Raw genomic sequence first — 16,839 nt, forward strand, 5'->3', positions numbered from 1 at the left:
AGTCATCTTCTTTGATGGGGTAAAGATGTGGATGATTCAGCATCAAACATCTGACATCTCTTTCATCCCTAATAGCTTTTTATGTCGAGCAGATAACATATTTTTGCTAGTTGGCAGGTTTCTAGGAGATTGAATCATTCTTCACAGATGCACACACACACAAAAACAACCTTTTGGCAGAAACCTTGCTCGTACTGTTGAGATGGAAGTTTATTTTTAATTAAATATTTTTTACGGCACTTTCATTTGACACAGTGGCGTATAAATGTTTTGCATTCACTTGTGTTTATTTAATCCTTCAAGCTTTCTAAATGATTGTTTTGTCACTTGCTCACAATGGGCAGCAGATTGTTTTCTTGGCCACTTTGCAAGTACAGATTCCCACTAAAAGATCCCCAATATAGACAATCATCCTTGAGTTTATTAAGCGCATAGATTTTTCAAAGGGACCTGCACAAAATTAGCATATTTATAGGAATTCCAGCTAAAGGTGAACTATAATATAAACCACAACCACCAAAAATTAGTTCCTCCTGCCTATGCAATTTGTTTTTAATCCACAATCCAGTTGTTGCATGGTATTTCAGGTTTAATTACAAATCTGGTACTGTTATGATTTTCAGATCATAACAGAGTTTGAATACTTTTATCGGAAGGCAATCTCATTCTCCTCTGTCAACTGTCAAGGTTATCCAGCAGTAGAAACGGTTCGCTTTTAAAATCAGTGGCACTTGTCAAATCGTCTCTCCATTTAAGAACAGATTCTTATGCCAAGAAAATGAAAGCTGCTCAATCAAATTATGTTAACTACATCCACGAATGCAGCGAGGCTCAACTAGAAAGCTGTCACATACTGTCAGACTGGACCTTTTTGAGGACGGCTGTCACTACAACGTGTGGAACTGGTCCATCCCACTGAGAGCATGTTACCGTCTTCTCTATCATATAATGCATTTTTAAATACTTAGTAAGCTAACCATTTGCAGATTTAACTAAAAACAACGCCTAAATTGGTGTGCTGTTGAGGGTTTGGATATCTTCAGATCTCAGAGAATATACAGGTCCATTTACAAGCATTGTGGCCCTGTAAAATGCACTGTTTCTGGTGCCCTACAGTACATCCAATCAGAGACTTCCCCATGGAGGCTGGAGTGATGGAAAAGCACATCCTGGGTCAAGAGTCTGCATCAGGGCCAACGTGGTTCCACACTAAGCAGCTTAGAACCTGGGCCTCTCCTTCACTCTCCCCCCTTCAACACGCTCCTCCACAAGCTCAGCTAAATATCTCATGAGCTTCTGCGCTGAATGTCTATCCAGGGGGTTTGGTTCTCACCTAAGCAAATGCACATTCATAATAGAGGCAGTGTTGGTTGAGGCTGGGGGGGGGGGGGGTAGGTTACAGGGGACACACACAGGGTGTTGAGGAGCGATAAGACACTTACATACTTACACACTAAGAGCATTAGAGGGGACCGACAACACCGTTTGACGGTATTAGCATCGGAGTGCGAACACCGTTGGCTTCAGCAGTAACAGTGTGTTATTGGATAAGAACTGCTTTACTCCGAAGTAAGACGCCTGAGCAGAGAGAGTACGGTGGACCTCCACCTACCAGTGACAGGAAGCTGCCTTTAGATCCTGGTCCTGAGTCAGTCACCATGGGATGATGACGAGATTATTTACTTGTTTTTGTAGGGGGTGAGGGTGTCTTAACACACATCCAAAGCTACGTTATGCAACCGACTTGTTTTAGGATGGATTAGGATGTGAACGGGTTAAGGCCCTCTGGAAGAGGCTGGCCTGCTGCTCTGGAAATGGCACTCCATGTGAAATGGAAACGCCTGGCCACATTACTGTTTACATTCTATGAATAGAAATCTCATGTTTGATTAAACCAGCCAGCGCAGAACAGAGAAGGGTTGAGAGAGGAAATAGGGGTGGGGGCTGGAAAAAGAAACCGAAGCCAGAAATCCTGTGTGTTTTTACGAGGTTGTTGTTTTTTTTTCTGTTCTCAAACAACTGCTAACGGATTCTTGGTCATTTCCTGGTGAGGGCAGGAAATGGAACACGACAGGTTCCATGAGCAACCAGGTCTCGTCCTATATAATTGGAAGTAGCCCATGGTTGTGCTGCTTTGCCGGTTGATTGGCACTCATTTTGAGGGCCAACACTTCCTTTACTGCAACCACAGAATAAAACCCAGAGGTGTCTGGCTAAACTCCACACTACATGGTACAGACACATCTCTTATGTCTGTGGGGATTGGCTCCCTGCACATTGAAATTACTATTCCCTTTAAGAATGCACCCCTTTCACGTGCCCTTATGTGATCAAAACCTCACCTCTGGAATTTCGACAATGTATCTTTTCTAGTTTTCTGTGTAGACCCTCCAGTGGCCATTAGCAAAACAAGACCATGTTTGTGGTACTGCTGGTTACTACCCAACCAACAAGCGGTTATGGACCATCCAGTGTTACTTCCAATGGCTCAAACTACTGTTTTGCACCCTTACTCATGTTTGCACTTACTAGGCATGTCAAGGAGCTACGTTAAATCAATAATGTAGATTAAAATTGCACAATGAATTCAGAATGTTGGATATTTTTTTGTTAATCTCTGTATAGGAACCTCTGTTCCTATAACAATAAAGTTTACCCCTGGAGATTGATACAATTCTAATGTCCTGTACATTAGCTAACTGTGAATGCTGTGCATCAATGAATGAGCACCGTTTTTTTCAGCAAAGCCATGATGATTCCTTAGGGATGGAAAAATTAAGCTGCTATCCTGAACCTCATTGCAGCCCATTAACCCAACAGAACAGGCCTCAATTAAACCAGCTCTATTTGCCTTCAGACGTTTATTTAATTAGTATTGTGTTGTTGTTCCGCATGTGATGGGTAGAAGCACAATCCAGTAATTGGTAATTAATGTCCGCAACCTTTTGTTCTCACCAGTTCACAACAGTTTTGGCTTGGCACCGACGTACTGTCTATAAGTGTTAAACAAGAAGTGAGCCATTGAGATATTCAGCCACATTGGATGGAGTTGAAATCTATCAAATCAAGTACCTGTTCAGCCACTTTTTCCAAACTGGATATTGAAATAGGTGAAGAAAGGTACTTGTCATGTGATAGTTCCAATAGTACTTTAAACTTCCATGATCACCTTAAAGACTTCCTCTGGTTGTAACATGTTCTGGCCTGGCAAACAGGGGACGTGGATCAACAGTGGGTCTCATTATTATGACTCAAGTTCCCGTCCCAGTGGTAGATGTTCCACAAGTCCAGAGGAAGCTGGGTGTGTAGGTGGATGCTCCTGAGGAGGGAGACCCCCCCCCCCCCCCTCCCCCCCCCCCCCCCCCACTGAGGTGCTGTGCTATGCTCCGGGTTCCCCAAGCCCCCTCCTGCGACATGCCTGTGATGGGCGTCGCACACATGATTCGACCCCGGAGGGAGCCCAGGTGTCAGGAAAGCTGTCAGTCACACTGTGGAAGGATATATCCGTCTCCCACCTGACGCCGTGGCAGCAGTTCTGGTTCAGCAGAGTCCTTGAAAGAATCAGCCCAGTCTCACTAGCTCATTCGTGATAATAAGTAAACAAAGCCTTCCACTACAGGAGGACGAAATGTGGATAAGTAAAAGGCGCCAGCTAATCATTTCACCCACTGCACACAGCACGTGGAGTTGCCTGTTATCCATAACAATTTATCAACCTGTCCGTGTGTGACGAAAAAAGAAAAATTCTAACAATTTGCATAACTCATAAGGCATAACTCACGTAAAAAAAACGTGTCATTGGACACCATGAAGAATCTACTCCAATGGTGAAAAATCTCTCTCATAAATGAAACATGTTTTGCACCTGTCCTACAGCTTCTGGTTTTATCCAACCATAGTCTCTCACATAATGAAAGGCACAACCTTTCCGCCCCTCAAGTGGCACCCAGGTGTCTTGCACTAGCTGGAAGCTTGCCCTCTGTCCCAGGGTGCTTCTTCCCCATTTGGAGGGGGTGTAACGGCTCTCAGGTCCAGGGACAGGCCGCCCCGACAGCTGCACTCCCCCTGAGAGGAGATGAATGGCCACAGTGCGATGCGTATCGGGAGTGTTGTGTCCATGACCTGTAGATCCCACCCACCATTTGGGCCAGACGTCAGTAACCTCACCCCCACACACACACACACACACACACACACACACACACACACACACACTCACACACTGAGACACACTCACTTGTATGGTCTTCTTACACACACTCACTAATGCATCTGCACTCTCACACACTCACTACACTCTCTCTCTCTCTCTTACTCACACACAGGCACATGGGCTAATGTGTATCTGCAATCCACGCATCTGCACTCCACACACACACACACACACACACACTCATACCTTCACACACATATTCACACACACACTAGTACTTGACAGCACCAGCACAGCCCACTCTCTCACGCCAGGGAATAATTGAATGGTTACTGTGTTCAGTACGAGTGCAAGGGCTTTTAAGGCCTGTGTCCTCCCATACAGTCCACTGTGTCTGAAGTGGGCTTAAGACATAATATCACTTTGCTGATATGTAGGTGGGGAAAAATGAATTACTGATAGTCCTGATAGTTCTAAGTGAAGACTATTTTAGGAATGCAGAAAAGTAGCTGAATAGACCTAGATTTGTCAAAGATTCATTCTTGAAGCAGCACAACTTTGTATGTTTTTGAGAATATTGGATTACTCAACCCAAAACTTATTCAGAAGTCAACTTTCGATGCTGCGGTTAAATGTAACTTGTTCTTGAAACTTGAAACGTCATTGAAGTATCCTTCAAGTGCTAATTGCTGACGTTCAACCCTATAAATAGTACTCAAGGAGGGGCTTTACTTTTTACTACTGAATTGTCCCCATTGTTTAGACAAGGCTAATTATCATTGTTCCCAGAATGCCATATTCTGTTGTGACGCATGCTTCGTCTAAACCCCCACACTGGCACCATGAGTACACAAGTCCCCAGAGGGAAACTTTCTCCCTGTTTGAATAAAGAAACAAAGAGAGATACTGTGTGAAAACAAAAGACATAGAATAAGCCTCAACATGTATCTATTTTTAAGCCTCACATCTTGTTGGCAATCCTGTACTGGGAATAGAATTCATTAACGTCCAGGCCAATACATGTCATGTCGAGTGCCTTTTTCAAGTCTCGTCTAGACTACTTGACAGCTGTTTCAAAGCGGTCCCATATAAACAAGCGTCCATGTTTGCTGTACTGAAAACCCCTGAAGAGAAAGAAAAAAGAAAGCATGCCACAGCCTCTAAAAGGATTAGGACACACGGTTGAAGTGAGCCCTCGCTTGCTCCAAAAAACAAACTGATGACTCATCCATAATATTCATTTATTTTCTTCATCAGATTTTTCCGAGAGGCGCGACTACAAATGGATAAGTCCCGCTGTAATCAACATAAGAAAAGATGAAAGCGAGTGGCTCCTTGGAGCTGAGTGCTCGCTTCCATCAGATGACTGGCTTGCTCTTGCAGATGCTGTTTGTCTGCTATGTCGACCACTTCACCTTAAGAAGAACTTCAGATTAAGGGCGCGTTCTTGCAAGTGTGCGCAGGTTTGCCTGTGTGTGGGTGTTCAGCTTTGCATAAGAGTGCGCCTGCTCTCTCTTGTGTGCATGCGTCATGTGTGTGTGTGTGTGTGTGTCCTCATATCATGTATTTTGACCATGTGTCAAGGCTGTTTCATAAAGTTGATTTGCCACTAAGTGGAGCTGTGCTTAGTTATTCCCTTCAGTGACATGGTGAAAGCATAATGAGGCTGTTGCTGTGGACCATGATCTCAACACATCACCAGTACTGTTGAGCCATCGTGAGAAAAGATTTCTGCCAAATTAGTCACTGAACACATTAGCTATGGGCTAATGTAAGAAAACAACTTATTTCAGCAAGAGCCAAATGACAGTGAAATAAGCCTGGTCAGAGAGTTTCAAGTGAAGGAGGGGTCAATTGTTGAGGTGAAATGCAAAATGTTACCCTGACTTATCAACATAATATCTGCATGATTGGCTCCAACTTTGGGATATATACATACTGTATATAAAATATACTTTATATAAAATGTGTTTTTCATCCATCGTTCATACATTAATTTTTCACTTCCATCCCAAGCAGTTAGCCTACACCTAAATGATCTCACTGAAGGCTGCTACATTTACTGACATGTTTAGCACAAGATGGCCAGGTGGTCTCAACAGGGAATATCACTCTGGACAGAGAGTCTAATCAATTGCAATCAAAAGCATAAACTACAATCGAAATAGTAACAGTGTTTTGTGTGTTTTGAAAACCACCAGACCCACACACCGTGGGATAAGTCCTTTCGACGTTATTCCAACACGTTTCACAGGACTTAACACAGATGAACCGTTTTCCAGCGGACGACTTCAAAGCCAAGAAAATCTTTAAACTGGAGACGAGAGCGCCTCGGTCCGATCAGTAGAAAGGTCACGCGGGGCACGCGAGATGGGAGATGAGATCTCTCCATGGTACAATGAGAACCTAGTAATGCAATTGCATTATCGGGGGTCATCAGTCTTAATGTGCTCTAGTCATGCTGCTCGCATTGTTTAGATTTGGAGCGGGGCAGTGAGACTATCAATCAGGCTTCATAACCCATGTCTGGGTTTTATGGAGTGCGTCTCAATTTCTGTTGGTCGGAGGCCACCTGAGGGACCGTGTTGTTAAACGGTTGTAAACCACCAGGCTGTTTGGACGGCAGGTCAGTGGAAGGTCGCCCAGAGCTGGTTGGTAGGGGGGTGGAGATGACGATGTGGTCCCTGAGAGGGGGAGCGGAGTTTTGAAAAGGAAAAGGGAGACCTGAGCTTATCAGAGATAGCCAGATTGAGGTGATTGGTGCCCATCACATTGAGAAGCCAGTGAGATCCATCAATGAAGACGTGTTACCACCTGGCCAGCAGTGTATCAAATCAGGGACTGTGGTAGCTATTGAGTGGTAAAATATTAATGAGAGGTAAAAGATTTATGTGAAGAGTTTTGGAAGATGAAACAACCCTTTTTTTACCTGTGATCTTTCTTCTTTCCTTTTCTGGTCTCTCTTCGTCCTGCGCTGAATCCTCCCTCTCTCTCTCTCTCTTTCTCTCTCTCTCGCTCTCTCTCACCTCAGGCCTCTTTTCCTCTCTCGCTCATGCTTAGTCTCTCTCAGCTTGTATTTGTCTCTGACTTTCTGCTTCTCTCTGTCTCCCCTCACTCTACCCGAGTTAAAGGGAACTCAAGGGATGGGATTTGTTATGGTCCGTCAGGCAACAGTGCGAGGACCGGCGGATAGGGGGGCTGGTCGGGGCTAGTTGGGGCTGGCATGACTGGCAGAGTGCCAGGCATAACGCTGCCATGACTGTGCCGGGCGCTGAGCAGAGATGCTGAGCAGAAACACTGCCCTGATCCGACTCAGCCCACATCTCAGGGCACAGATTCCTGTCTCTCTGGATTTGGGGTGATTTTACCCATCGGGCTCCATTTTTTGGAATAGCGCCATGTTATCTCACAATCGGCCACACAACTCTGTTGAAACTTGATTGGCAATCACTTCAGAGGGTTTGTTTACATAGTCAACTTATTATCAACCAGCATTTTTGAGTGTTGACTCAAAACGAAAATACATTTATTCATGTCTCACGAGAACATTGCCAGTCGTCACATCTCGACTCTGTTAAGTCTGTGCCCTTATTCCACCCCTTGCTAACTCCTCTTCCTGTCGTCTGTTCCCCCTCCCCCCTGTCAGGTGACTGACCAGCTCTCGTGGGATTTGATGTCATCTCTGGACGGGTTCAACTGAAGATGGAAACACTGGAGTCTGAGCTGACCTGCCCAATCTGCCTGGAGTTGTTCGAAGACCCACTGCTCTTGCCCTGCGCCCATAGCCTGTGTTTCAACTGCGCCCATCGCATCCTGGTGTCCCACTGCTCTACCAGCAAACCCCTCGAGTCCATCTCCGCCTTCCAGTGCCCCACCTGTCGCTACGTCATCACGCTGAACCACCGCGGCCTGGAGGGCCTCAAGCGCAATGTGACCCTGCAGAACATCATCGACCGCTTCCAGAAGGCCTCGCTCAGCGGCCCCAACTCGCCCACCGAGAGCCGCCGCCTCCACCCGCGCCCCTACGGCACGCACGGCACCGGCCTTGGGATCGGCAACAACACCATCACCACCGGCGGGATTTCCACCACCAGCGGTAGCGGCAGCGCCCGCAGCAGCCCGGCCTCCGCCATGTCGCTGGACCGCATCAGCTGCCAGTTCTGCGAGCAGGACCCGCCGCGCGAGGCGGTGAAGACGTGCGTGACGTGCGAGGTGTCATACTGCGACCGCTGCCTGCGCGCCACGCACCCCAACAAGAAGCCCTTCACCAGCCACCGGCTGGTGGAGCCGGTGGCGGACGCCCACCTGCGCGGGCTCACCTGCCTGGAGCACGAGAACGAGAAGGTCAACATGTACTGCATGGTGGACGACCAGCTGATCTGCGCCCTGTGCAAGCTGGTGGGCCGCCACCGGGACCACCAGGTGTCGTCGCTGAGCGAGCGCTTCGACAAGCTCAAGGTGAGACCTCGCCTGGGCCCCCGGGGAAACGGGAAGGGATACCTTTACCGTAGACATGAGAGGGATGGACGCGGCACGATCGGGCTTTAGAAATGGTCCCCCTTGCTCTCTCTCTCTCCCTCTCTTTCATCTTTTTAGACTTTGAATCACTGTCGCACACAAACAACCCAGTTCAAGAAATATCCTCTTTGATTTGCAGCTAAATCCGATGGGCGGCCAGGTAAGCCAGAGTTCGCCACAGGGTGGTAAAAACAAAGCTTCTTGATATCCAAATGCATTTAAGTCTTGAAAGCTACAACGGATTGAAGGGTGTTTCCTAGATAGGGCAGATGAAAGGGCAGATAAATGATGACATCATTAACGTCTGAGATAAGGCCTCTCTCTCTCTCTCTCTCTCTCTCTCTCTCTCTCTCTCTCTCTCTCTCTCTCTCTCTCTCTCTCTCTCTCTCTATCGCTGTCTGTACGTCTGCATGGCACAACCCATTTAGATCATTTCAAACCACTCCATTTTCATATACAAAGCTTTTTTTCTTTTCTTCCATTATAGTTGTCAGGTTATTATGTCATACCTGTCAACACAACAGCCTCCTCCTGTCTCCTACCCTCAGCCCAGCTGTCTCTTTCAACAGGAGGAGTGATAGAGAGAGTCATTATAATACTAGATGAGTCTGCATTCTTTAAAGCCGTTCAGTGTGGAACCAGAATGGAGGCAGTGCTGTGCTGACCCGTTACAAAAACATGGACCGCTGATTCAGGGTGTTTTGGGGGGGTCTTGCTAATGCTAGCACACACATGCTCTTACAATCGCTAAAGACCAAAGTTGTTGTCCAGCCCGAGCCGATGCCCTTTTTCACTGGTGTTATAGTAGTCACAGCCTGTCCCAGGGCTTGCATGTGTTATTGTAAAGAGTGAGAGCAGAATTCTATTGGAGGGTACTTTTTTCTATAGTTTGATCATTCAATAGTGATAGATAGAGCCTGGACTTTGAGTTGTAGCTATCTTGTTTCTGGGATGGGCTCATAGTTTCGGAGAGGTTACATGTCTATTATTTGGAAAAAATCATGTCAGGTCAGGTTTCAATGACGAGTCAGGTTGAAGGCACAGGTGGCATGAAGGGTTCGGGGCTTCTCATTGACATAGCTTCAAAGTTCAGAGGCTCAATGCGTACTCAGAAAAGTGGGGCCTGAATGTCATAGTGTCAGATTGTTGCCTTTTAATAGTGTGTTTGTGATCGCTTAGGTTCCATAACCCTATTGTTCAGAAATTCCCACATCAAGGACATTCCGCTGATTGTGTGTGTTTGTGTGTTTGTGTTTGTGTGTGTGTGTTTGTGTGTGTGTGTTTGTGTGTGTCACCCCACCCCGCCACCCCCACGTAGTCCTCCCTGGCCTTTGTGCCTAATGCCAGCAGCCTGAACCCCGCTCAATTGTGTGTTAAATGAATGGTATTGTGTGTCATAGACAGAGAGAGAGGGAAGTCGATACCTGAGAAAGTTCCACCTCATGGGTCCCAGGGCTCTATCCCATATGACGATACTGGAATCACAATAAGGTCCTCCAGAGACACAACCAAATGCATAGCCACCACGATTTAAACAGCCTACTTGTAATCCTATTCCGTTTATGCATTTGGCTCTTTAGTGACATTTTAAGGTTTTGGAGAAGCATCTTTAAAGTATATCTGGACAAAATCGGACGACACACCAACTTCATGATGATAAGTTTGTCTGCATGCTGAATATAACAACTGTAGGGCCATAGGAACACGCTTATTACACACGCTGTTTCTTTTAGTGTCTCCACTTGGATGAACTGGTACAGGCATTGTATCGTCATTTGTACACACAAATCTCTTTCACAACTCTCTTGGTCTCTCTCTGGAAGTGGAGCGAGCGAGTGTGGCCAGAGCTCATTTGAATGTGTCCCTGGCCGAGGCTTTGAACACTGATGACTTTGAACTCCCAGTCCCCCAACCTGGGGAGAGAACCCAACGCCGTGGCCAAGCCCCTCGGCGCCCGGCGCCACGGTTTGCCACTGTTTCTCTTTCAGCATCGCAAACTTTTTATCTTCCTTCTGGCACCGATGGAAAATAACTGGTGTGTTATTTTGGAGAAGGATCTACTGTTGTTTTGGAAGACCTACGGCCATTTCAAACAATGCTAATGCTCACTAATTCACTGAGATGACGAGTTTGACCCCCCTACAACCTTTCCTTGGAGGCTTAGTAGGCAAAATAGATTACAGAATTGAGCTTGCAGCTCTCCTTGATGAAAATAAGAATTGAAATATGAATATCCCCAGCTGAAATCCCCCATACATTTTGCCATTTTGTTAAACCTAACAATAATGACCACTGATAGTTATAACTGGGTACAGTTATCACAGATACTGTAGTTTAGACAAAAATCTAACTAACTAAAATCTAACTAAAATCTTACCACTATTTAACAGGACCTTGCCACAGTTTGAGACACTAGCCCCAGACTGATCTATGGTGCTTTCTGTCTCACAGTGGCAGATGGCCACATGTTAGCACTCGGCTAATTGATTGAGGGGCAGTGACTTGCAAAGCCTGGGTTCATCTGCATTATCTTTCATCAAACAATAATGAGCAGCCGTCTTTGTAAAGCCCTCATCTTCTGGACCGCTTCTTTGCAAACACGCTCAGCTTCAAAGTGCCACTACAAACAAAGACCCATGGATGAATCAGATGTTGTGGTGGAGTTGGGTCACATGGCCACCAATGTGCTTGCTCTCTTTCTCCGCTATTGATCCTGTGACTGACTCGGTCAGATGTGACCAATGGGGTAGTGTGTGTTTGTGTGTGTGTTTGTGTGTTTCACTGTCATCATTTCCTGTGGCACATGTCAGATTATGTACTGTGTTTACAACAGGGAGTCAGGGATATACATATGAAAAAAAAGGGAGTGATTTAGGGATTAGTTGCTTCTTTGGAGGATGCTAGTCACAGCACTTTGTGCTGATGACACATACTCCCCTTAATTTCCATCGCTGTCTCCCTTTCCCGTTGGCACTCTCTCTTTTGAATTTGTTCTTCACCACTCTGCCCAACTTCCTCTTCTTTCCATCATTTTTAACCATCCCACCCCCCCCCTCCCCTCTCACGGTTTATCTTCCCTTTCACATTTGAGCTTTCCTTCACTTTGGATCCTGTACTGGATGCTGCCTCCCCCCCTTATGTCTCCCTCTCTCTCCCCTACTCCCCCCCCTTATGTCTCCCTCTCTCTCCCCTACTCTCCCCCACATATCTCTCCCTCTCTCTCCCTTACTCCCCCCCCTTATGTCTCCCTCTCTCTCCCCTACTCTCCCCCCATATCTCTCCCTCTCTCTCCCCTACTCTCCCCCCATATCTCTCCCTCTCTCTCCCCTACTCTCCCCCCCATATCTCTCCCTCTCTCTCCCCTACTCTCCCCCCATATCTCTCCCTCTCTCTCCCCTACTCTCCCCCCATATCTCTCCCTCTCTCTCCCCTACTCTCCCCCCCATATCTCTCCCTCTCTCTCCCCTACTCTCCCCCACATATCTCTCCCTCTCTCTCCCTTACTCCCCCCCCTTATGTCTCCCTCTCTCTCCCCTACTCTCCCCCCATATCTCTCCCTCTCTCTCCCCTACTCTCCCCCCATATCTCTCCCTCTCTCTCCCCTACTCTCCCCCCCATATCTCTCCCTCTCTCTCCCCTACTCTCCCCCACTTACTCTAAGCTCCTTAAGTAAGCCATCTATATGCTCTCTGTGATATGACATCCCATAGTGCTGACTCCTCGGTTCCTTGCTGCTGTGTTTACAGCGTAATTCTAGGACGCTCCGGAATGTTTCCTAAACACCACAATTATTCCTGCAATTTCAAGAGGAAACTGCAAGGTTGCGGTGTCAAAAAGTTAATAGGCTCTGATTTGTCTCCCCCTCTTTCCTTCTCTCTGCTTCTCTCTGCCGTCCTCCCTTTTCTCTTCATCCCTCCTCGCTCTCGCTTCTCTCTGTCTCTCTCGCTCGCTCTCTCTCTCTCTCTCTCTCTCTCTCTCTCTCTTTCTCGCTTCTCTCTCTCTCTTGCTCTCTCTCTCTCTTCCTCGGCCCACAGCCAGACCAACTTGTTGTAGTTAAAGCCACTGCATGCACTCACTGCAATCTGTGGAACAGCTTACTGCACCGTAGGCAGCGAAGGGGATACACCAGCCAGTGTACTGTACTGGCAAGCATGTGTTAAGGAGATAGAATCGAAGCTGATGTGTGAAAAGTGATTTTTTTTCATATCCATCCCATCCCATGCCACGGGGGGGGGGGGGGGGGGGGGGGGGGCTGGGGGTAGGTACATAAAACCCCTCCTGGAGAGCCCATTTAGTCCTGCCCCCAGCCCCATCCAGGCTACAAGCGGTGTGTGTGAGGAGAGTGCGGTGTAAAATCGTGCCTGTGTGTGCACATAATCTATGATGCATGGAGTCCAAGAAGATGTCGTGACAGGTTATCATAGAGGGGGCTCGTCATCAAATCCCTCCCAGGCTCCTGTGTTCCCCCATACACAATTCATGCATGAAGGAGCTGGAGAGGCTTTTAAGAGCTTGGCAGTTATCTGCTGTCTGAAGTTATCAAGGAGGAGAAAGTACACACGTGCATCTCACCTTAGAATTATAGTGTGTGTGGCTTAAACTCTGCCTTAGACTTGAATCTGTAAAAGGCCATAGATGGCACATAAACATTACAGTGCGGGTCTATCTTCCCAGAGAAACAAGATGGGTGAATCTCCAGCTGTGTCCACAGCCCTCAACATGCACCTGGTTAAGGTTTACACACAGACTTCTGGACATGTCTTTGATCACCTTACCATCAATCATTTCTTTTAAAAGAGGGTTTGCGTGTTTCTTGAGTGTTTTTTTCTGGCCTTATTGCGATGCAAGTCACCTGCCTTCATAATTGTTGTGTATGCAATTCTCTGAAACCTTTCTCAAATCCAATATTCATCTGAAACTCATCAGACGAACAGATAATGTTGGTGTCGCGGAATTGATGACATATGCAATCTCCACAGTCTTGCAAGTGGTTCTCTGGGAATTACATTTCAGCATTCCCAAGGGATTAAACATGGACGGGGGCTTGATGAAACCCAACGACTTTCAATCTTGTCATTTCTATTCTTGGCTCTACAATATCTAACAAAATGAGATTATTCCCATCTCCAGGTGGCTGTGGTCAGATATCGTTTGTTGCTTTAAAAAAATAACAAGCAAACACCCTGCATTCTTATACCAGGGCTGGAATGTCACTGACTGTCCCCAATTCTGAATACCTTGACCCATTTGGGCAGACACACACACTGTACACACACACTGTACACACACACACACACAGTCCTGTCTGAGGGAGGTTGACGGATGCAGCGTCCTGTTGTCTGGCCGCCAGGAACACCGTCTCCCCTGGGAGAGACAGCTGACCCGCTCACCCGAGTGTGAGAGGATCTGCACGTCTGCACTCTGACACACAAACACACACACATCAACACACTCACTGAGCTCGAATTTCTAGAAACGGATGCGCCTTCATCCCAAGTTTCACATTCTCCAGAGAGCGGAACGCCTGAGCTGGTTATTCAATCTTTGTTCGTGTTCAAGTTTAGAATAGTTTGTTTCCATTTCGTTTTTTACATTTTCTGCTCCCAGACCTGTAGGCATTCCAAAACTCACAGCTGTTCTGGATGGATGTACTGCAACATTCCCCCGTTGTGAATCTCCCATTTCCCCAAACCCCTGCTATATCTCACACACTGTCACTAAAGCATCACCCTGGTAGACAGTGGGTCGGACTATCATCTGGACGGAGAGAAACTGAAGCGATGGAAAATCGAGAATCTGGATATTGCCAGAAACCACACTGTAACAGGAATGCAGACACGGGCCATGGTTTGGCATTTGCCAAACTAAAGTTCCAGCGTCTGGCTTGCTCTTTTAGACTCTGAATAGAGAGTGACGGAGTTCAGGTCGTCTGTAGGTTGTTGTCCCTTTTGAGAACGCAGTAGGAGGAATAGGCCAGCTGCTCATGCATACTTTATAGCACAGAGAACAGGGAAGAGAAAGAGAGAGAGAGAAAGGTTCCTTTAAGGAACGCATTAAATGGCGGTGTCACCTATTAGCTGTTGGAGGAGGCCATGACACAGCAGGCTGTCTGCCACAGGCTGAGCTCTTTCACCCTGCAGGCCTGATGGAGGCTGGAGGGAGGACGGGGGTGGGGCTGGAGTGGGCTGAGAGGCTGGCAAGGCCCTCATGAGCCGAGGTGATGGAGGGGATGCCAGGGCACAGATAGGAGGAGGCTTGGGGGGGGGGGGGGAGCAGGAGGAGAAGGGATGGGTAAAGCGAAGCGGGCGAGGGGCTCTGCGGTGAGGAGGTGAAGACTGCAGAGGGCTGTGAGACTGGCAGAGTTGTTAAGGGGAGGCCCATGCGGTTTTAATGATACCCAGGCTTGTTGAACTTGGACCGACGCCAGACAGCCAGCCTCCCATCCGTGGCCTCTATCTGTCAATGACCCCCAATGGAAGGCTTGTAACTGTCTGTGGTCATAAAAACGCTTTGGCTGTCAGCGTAATGTAATAACACATTTCTCATTCCAGAGTCCTTCCTCGCGCCGCACTCCCTCATGTTGAGCGGCGACCACAGACACAAGCTGACTAGACTTTTTGTTTTTTCAGACCCATTAACAAAACGCGTCATTGTCGTTGGGCATTGCTGAACTCTTGTCACCGTCATCTAGTTTTCTTCCTTGCAGCGAGGTTAGAGAGCATCGTTTTAGAAGGAATGTCTGCACAGAGGCAGACATGTACCACAATGAGCAGTGACATTAAGTGACTGGAATGAAAGGAATGTGTGTGACTATTCCTGGCACTGTACTGTAACTAAAGCGTTGAGAGACAGCGTCCAGAAGTCTTTCCTGTGATGTGTGTGTGTGTTTGTCCCTGTGTCTGTATGTGCCTGCTAAGTCTCGTTGAATCAAAAGAGCATATAAGCGGGAACTGCCTGAGGATATGTGATTTTGAGGGTACAGTTAGCTAGGTATCTAACAAACTTTTTCACATACCAAAGAGCATGTTGAGTCTGTCAGGCTGTCTGAAGAGATCAGGATGCACACGGATGCCAGAGCTAGAACAGAGGGTGTTGCACACATGAACAGCCCAGACCCACATTTTCGCAGACAGCTCCGACACTTTTTGCGAGAGAAAAAGCTGAATAAAGAGTTCCAGCAAATTGGTTTTCATTCTAGTTTAAGTTAACTATTGACACAAACATTACAGCTGTGCAGTAATATAGTGAGTATATGCCAGAGTCCAAACACATTTTGAAACCCATTAAAATATTTCTGAGATTGCTCAAGTCTGACTGGTGTAGCCAGTGACTGGATTGGGATTGGCGTTTTCGAGTGACAGCCCGTTGGTCCAGATCCAGAGTCATGTTAAAGTCAAGTTATTTAAAATGTGGGATCCAGGTATGATCTCTCAAACGAATTGTCATTCACGTTGTTACAGGATGATATATATTCACACATGGCCATGACACCAAAATGTCATTACACAGTGTGGAAAACTGAGGTCTTTCAACATTGCATCACCATTTAATCCAGTCACAGGTGCCCCTGGGGCCTGACCTTCGAACCACCCCCACAACCAACCTCACCCCACCCGGGGCCCTGCTAAGCTCCCCTCTCATGCTCCCCTCTCATGCTCCCACATGGCAGCCTGGCCAGGGCACATCACATAGACTAATCCCTCCATAGAAGGCGGCAGTGTTTGATTGGAACACAGCAGCTTTGTGAGCTAATAGAGATACTTTGTCATCCAAGCGACTGCCCTGGACCTGAAAGCTTCCACGCTGCCCGGGCGTGTGTGTGCCTGTCTGTGTGTAGTGTGTGTGTGTGTGTGTAGTGTGTGTGTGTGTGTGTGTGTGTACAGGGTTGGTGCAGGTGGGGGTCACTTGAGCTCAGCAGCAGCAGCTGAAGGCTTCAGGGCTCTGAGTGTCGCTGAAGAGCACCCAGGTGAAAGAGACTGAGGAGAAAACGTTTCTCCTCAGTTCTTCCTGCTGACTTCTGAACTCACGCTCTCCCGTAGCAACATCAATAAAAGCCAGGGTCAAACTGGGACGATATTAAGCCGAGCTATATAGCAAAAGTATCGGAGTTGACAAGCACATCCATTCGTGTTTTCACTTTGTGATCCCAGGAATGATACTGAGACTAG

At 47.2% G+C, this 16,839-nt stretch overlaps 1 protein-coding gene across 4 annotated transcripts in view; it reads left to right on the forward strand.

Moving 5' to 3' along the window:
* The window catches only part of mid2 (midline 2), an 87,631-nt gene that overhangs the window by 34,468 nt on the left and 36,324 nt on the right, over positions 1-16,839 (forward strand). For all 4 annotated transcript variants that reach the window (XM_047038978.1, XM_047039049.1, XM_047038894.1 and 1 more), the window contains exon 2: positions 7,800-8,611. In XM_047038978.1, coding sequence (XP_046894934.1) covers positions 7,856-8,611 — 756 coding nt within the window. In that variant the 5' untranslated portion in view covers positions 7,800-7,855. The remainder of the gene's footprint in view (positions 1-7,799; positions 8,612-16,839) is intronic.

The sequence above is a fragment of the Hypomesus transpacificus genome, chromosome 1, assembly GCF_021917145.1.
Source record: "Hypomesus transpacificus isolate Combined female chromosome 1, fHypTra1, whole genome shotgun sequence".
NCBI lineage: Eukaryota > Metazoa > Chordata > Actinopteri > Osmeriformes > Osmeridae > Hypomesus > Hypomesus transpacificus.